This window comes from Sesamum indicum, unplaced genomic scaffold (genome assembly GCF_000512975.1).
Source record: "Sesamum indicum cultivar Zhongzhi No. 13 unplaced genomic scaffold, S_indicum_v1.0 C00592, whole genome shotgun sequence".
In the NCBI taxonomy this organism is placed as follows: Eukaryota; Viridiplantae; Streptophyta; class Magnoliopsida; order Lamiales; family Pedaliaceae; genus Sesamum; species Sesamum indicum.
Window position 1 is genome coordinate 829 of NW_011629770.1, and position 5,681 is coordinate 6,509.

Here is a 5,681-nt window from a genome sequence, read left to right on the forward strand (position 1 = left end):
TTTTAAAATTTTCTTGAAACAATAAGATCTCGTTTAATTCGTATAATATGTTTAAATATTAGGTACGATGAAATAGGATGATTTGTTAAATGAAATGATAATTAATTTCATAATTCATTATATACCGTTTAACTTACTCGTATTGTGATATTTGACATTCAATATGATAATATAATTTGATGTTTAATTAATTTTATTACCTATGATATATATAATCACGCGAATCAAAACGAGCCATAGGGCTAATATTAATCACAAGAAAAGTTGAATGATTTCTTATCATATAATCCAGAAAGGGTAGATTATAAGTGCTTTCCATCACAACCAAATTACAAAAAGGTAGATTGCATAAATTATAAACCCTAATTTGCTAAATATTTATTGTAATCCCATTGGAAATAAAACATTACTATAAACAAAAATTGTGTCTTTTTGCATTACCTGGATTCCAATTTCAGACCTATTGCTCTGCCCCTAGCCATCAATTTTTTTTTTTTTGGCTGCTATTGAAGTTCAAGGGATAATAAAAGGGGGAGCTTTCTTCCCTTTGAGTGTACTTTTCTCCTTCTCCATTCTATCAACCAATATTTATATACACGCAGACCTATATATATAGGTGTAGAGAGAGAGAGAGGGAAAGAATAGAAAGGAGAATTTGGGATTTGATTATATATTTGGTGATGCTAGAATTGAGAATTTCCAATACTATGGATCTTGGGAATTTTAGCGGTATTAGGAGTGTCAGCTTCCACTATAATTCTTCTAATAGTTGCAGTTTCAGTCACTTGCATTCATCATCATCAGCACCTTTGTCTTTGTCTTCCTCCTCTTTCGGAAGTTCCCATTCTATGCCCAAAATGGCCTCTTTTGACCCCTCCATTAGACCTCTGTCCCATTCAATTCCCAAGCTTTTCTCTTCACCAGTTTCTGAAGAAGAGAAGCTTGATTCTTGATTTTTTTTTCTTGATCATTCCTCCTCTATCTTGGTTTTCTTGTTTTTTTTTTTTTTAATAAGATTTCTTGCTGTTTTTTGGGGGTCTGGTAACAACAGCTGTTGCTTCTTGAGCCCAATATCAGCAACCGTTTTGTTGGTTTCTTGTAAAGCTGGGAGTCTTGTTACTCAAATTTCAAGAAAACCTTGGTCTTGTTTTAACAACCCTTTTGTGGTATTGCTTGGAGGGTTTCAAGAAAGATTCCTTTTCCTTTTTTTTTTCTTTTTGTGTGTGTGTGTGTGTTCTTTCTTTCTAAATAGAAGAATTCAAGAGAATGCTGCGTGTTTCATTGCCTGGTTTGAGTAATCGGCAGATGACAATGATGATGACTGGTGGGCTTGGAGCGCCTATGCCCGTGGCTGTACCTTCTTTGGGAAATTGTGGCAGGTAATTTGATCTTTTGAGCCCAATAATTCAATTGGGCATTCTTGAATTTTCCTTTAAAGTTAAACACGGTTGATTGTTGTTTGTGTATCAGACAGAGGTTTGTTGGATGTGAGTTTACTTGTTTATGCAAAAGCTTAGATAGTAGATAGGAGAAGTATATGTGCTAGTAACACAAATTCTTGGCAATGCCCAATATCCCTTTGTTCTTTACGATCATCAGGTTTGGTTTTGATGGTCGTGGTGGATGTTGGAGTGATTGTGGAAAAGGGAAGAGGAACTATATGACAGTTAACACAACTCAAAATGCTGCAGTCAAGAAGATGAGGTTGGGCATTTCACCTCTGGCTTCTTCTGCTCTAGCAGAACCCCATAATTCTTCCAGAGCCAATTTCTATAAGGAGGTTGGAATTGATTTATTCGGATCTCTTCTTCTGTTAGAATCCATCCTTATCTTGATACGCCACTCAATTGCTAACAGTACTTGCTAATGACTCAGTCTTTCATTTGTTTTCTTTTTTCTGTTCCTGACTATAGATAAAACCGGTCGTGCAATTGACATTAATTGTCTATGCTAGTATGCATAATTGGTTAAGTTATGTGAATCCCTGATCTTTGTTTTCACTATCTGTCAGGTCCTCAAAGCTGCTAGAGATAAATTTACTCGGGAGATATCTTTCCAGTCCAAGGACAAAGATATCTCACTTGCAAAGGTAATTGTGTTTTCATCCTCTGCTCTGTTTATTAGGCTTATTAATGCTTGAGGAATTGAATAATACTAGCAAAGTTGATATAGGAGTCTGCAAGTGCAAACACAACGCATTTGATAGTTTCTTGGTTCTTATCTTGCTAATAATTTTGATTAGCTGCGAGGCTTAGTGAACCAGCTGCTAGCATTTTAGAGGGAGCATTACCCTTTTGTTTCAAATTTGGTGACTGGGCTGCTCCTTCTTTAATTTGCTGCCACCACTGACCGACAGTTGTTAGGGTGTGAGTGGCAGCATTGCTGCAACAATTCATAGCGGTTACCCAAATTATGGTGGTTGAAATCCATGTTTTGATTGTTTTGTTGTCATATTAAAAGCTCTGAATTTGTCTGACATTGCTGTTGTTACTTTGTTTGCAATCTGTTCCGTAGGTTTTGCTTTATGTGGCAGCCGAGGATGAGGCATTTTTGGCATTCAACCGTGAGATTGATGCTTCTACGCTGCATAATGAAAGAAGAGATACAGCATCACCTTGTGATGCCCAAGTGTGGGACAATGTGGAGGCTATGCCAATGGCTGGAAAAAATATATATGAGTGGTTGTTGGAGCTCGATACCATAGCAAAGGAAGTTGAAGCTGAGCTGGTTTCAAGAGATATAGGATGTCATTTGGCCGAAGTTCTGGAGGCAGTAAACAAAGTCCTTTTCGAGTCTAGGGGTTTCAAGAGGTCACCTGTACTAGTGGATTCAAAATGCTTCTACTTGCACTCCGTGCTAGGCTCTGGGTGTGCCAGCGGTATGTTTTCGTCAATCTCAAACCCAAACACAGTATTTAATTGTCCATATTCAGCTCTTGCATATTCCATTTTTGGTTCTTTCTCTTAATTTCCATAAGATGTCAGCTGAGTAATGAGTTCAAAACTTGACAGCAATTTTGCTTAGCGTGATTTATATTGAGGTTTGCCGAAGGCTTAATCTGACCATTGTGGGATCTCGAGTTGGGGAAGAATTTTTGATATGGCCCCCAACGGGGAATCCTGAGGTATGTTGATGTTGCAATCCATAAATAGACCGAGTTATCTTTGCTAGAGTGCTGATGCCCATTTCATTAGCGACTTATATGGTGTTACTGACATAATTGAGTAATCTTCTCTTGGACATTGCGGATTCTGATGCGGACCTTTTTTCCAATATTTGTAGGAGTTGTTTAAAGTAACTTCTGGACACAGCTTGTTTGGGGTTGTCAACGGGAAGTGTGTGGATGATCCGCGATCCAAGGCCTCGGACATAACTAGCAACTCACTTTTAGGGCTCGATATTGCAACAAACCGAGATATCATTGGGATTGCATTGGCGAATTTGATTGTGAGCTCGATCGTGCCTGTACTTTATATTTTGTATAACTTGCATGCTTCATAGAGTATCACTCTTGAATGAAATTTTTCCGAAGTTTAGTTTTGCCTCTTGAAGAATTTATGCTTCTGACTACGAGAATAAAAGAAGTAATGTATGCTGCAGAGGCTTTACTGGAAACGTGCTTCGAGAACAAACTATGGCTTGATGCTGACTTCCCCACTGAGGTCTGTTCATAAATCTGAGGAGAAGTTCAACAAGGACAGCGGCTCAAAGATGCCTTTATTGCGGCCTCAGGAGCTGAGGTAGCTATCTCCTGCCTTGTTTCTGTCTTCATTGTTGCTATTGTTTCTTTTTCCCATTTTATCCATTCATTATTAATTTATTACGTCTGAGGCACGTAATTAGCTGCGGATCTTGTTATAAATCGCATAGTTTGTACATAATTGTCCGGATGTTACAAAACGATGCAGGCTTGCGATCATGGCTTCAGAAAGGTTAATAATCCTTCAGCCGCATAACTGGGCTTTGAGAAGAGACTACGGCATGATGTTGTACTATAACAGGTAAGGATTATCAATGTTAAACTCCGGCCATTACTGCTTGTTTTTGGTAACTTTGATTCTAAGACAGTGTTACAATATAGTTGCACTGAATTTTGCAGAGAATACGAGGCAGCGGTCCAAGAACTGAGCATCTGCATGGCTTTTGCACCAGAAGAGGAGGCAGAAGTTTTAGAACCTTTCGTGGAGAAGTTGCATCTGATGCGGCTTGAAACGTCGTGGAAGTCGTTGGGACAGAAAGGTGGTCGGCTAACAGTTCCATAACTTGTACAAAGATGATGATGTCTCTGTGTAATGACTGACTCCCTTCTCCATCAAACTTTCAGCTGTAACTTTCTTGTCTGTAAATATTGTTCTTCATTCACATGGTTCTTTACACACACACACACACAGCATGACGGCAATGCCCTTCTCTTTTCTTGGTTAATAGACAAGAATGCCCTTGGAGAGAGAGAGACGTACTTTTTATAATTCAATGGTCAGGATGAATACATACTTGTTATGATTTAATGGTCAGGATGGTTCACACCGGTCATTCCATCCAAGTTTTTGGATCCTGAATTTTTATGAAAACAAATCAAACAAAGAAAATTTGAAAAAAGAAAATGAAGTATGAAGAAAATATTTTATTTAATAATTTATTATACTAAATTTCGTATCTTTATTATTATAAAAGAAATTTTTTTGTCGTACTCATTTTTAAATATCCAAATTTATCCTTTAAGTTATTTATTTTCTTAAATTTTTTTCGGTTAGAATAATAATTTTAACATTTTTTTAATAATCTAACAATTATATTTTTTTCTTAATTTCACTATTTCATATTTCTCTTTCACTTCACTTCTCTATATTTCTTTTTCTCATAAATTTTTATATTTTTAATAAATCAACAATTCACTTAAAAAATGAATAAATCAATTCGTACAATTTTTCCCCTCTAATCTAATGTTTCGTTTTTCTCCACGAACTTTTTTCTTTATTATTCTCCTATTATGATTGTTTTTTTTCATAATTTTTTTATAAGTATGTGGAGACAACATGCAACGACGACTAGCATATATGTTTGTATTAATATATAAAAAAGATTTATACTCACAGATAATAGGTAATAATATTATAATATATAAATAGTTTGAAAAATTATTATAATAATTATTTTTTTCCACAAAGTGACTTCATATTATTTTAACGTCTTTTAATTCATAATAATATCTTAAATTAATTTTTTTGGATGCGATTTATTAATTTATTGATTTAAAAATAAAAAATGCTTATTAGATATAATAATCGATTATAAGTTGTGTGTTTATTTCAGTTAATTCCTTTTATATGAAAATTTGGATGCATCAGTATCAGTAATCAGTCCAACAAAAACGAGGGGAAAGATTTCTGAACTAGAATTTTGAAAGGCGCCACAACTGATTTCCTTACACGCGCCGCCGTTATGGGTTGCTCCGCCTGCAACCCTTTCTCCATTCCTCACCAACCTCCTTTGCCCTCCTTCCCGCCGTCCCCCACCGGAAGTGTTCTGGGCGCCTCCCCCTTCCGCCGCCGCCGCGCGGACAAACGCTTAGTTCTTAACGTCCACGCTCATAAACACAATCGCGTTTCCCACTTCACGCCCCTCAATTACTCAGCTCCTTCTCGTGACAACAACAGTAACAACAACAGCGGCGGCGGCGG

At 36.7% G+C, this 5,681-nt stretch overlaps 1 protein-coding gene across 1 annotated transcript; it reads left to right on the plus strand.

The window, feature by feature from the left end:
* Positions 1-510: 510 nt before the first annotated feature.
* Positions 511-4,508, plus strand: LOC105155201. Its single transcript, XM_011071072.2, has 9 exons — positions 511-1,379; positions 1,600-1,780; positions 2,012-2,089; positions 2,515-2,878; positions 3,012-3,124; positions 3,283-3,447; positions 3,601-3,740; positions 3,909-4,001; positions 4,100-4,508. Exons 1-9 carry the CDS (start codon positions 1,267-1,269, stop codon positions 4,260-4,262), a joined length of 1,410 nt encoding a protein of 469 aa, XP_011069374.1. The 5' UTR covers positions 511-1,266; the 3' UTR covers positions 4,263-4,508.
* Positions 4,509-5,681: the final 1,173 nt, after the last annotated feature.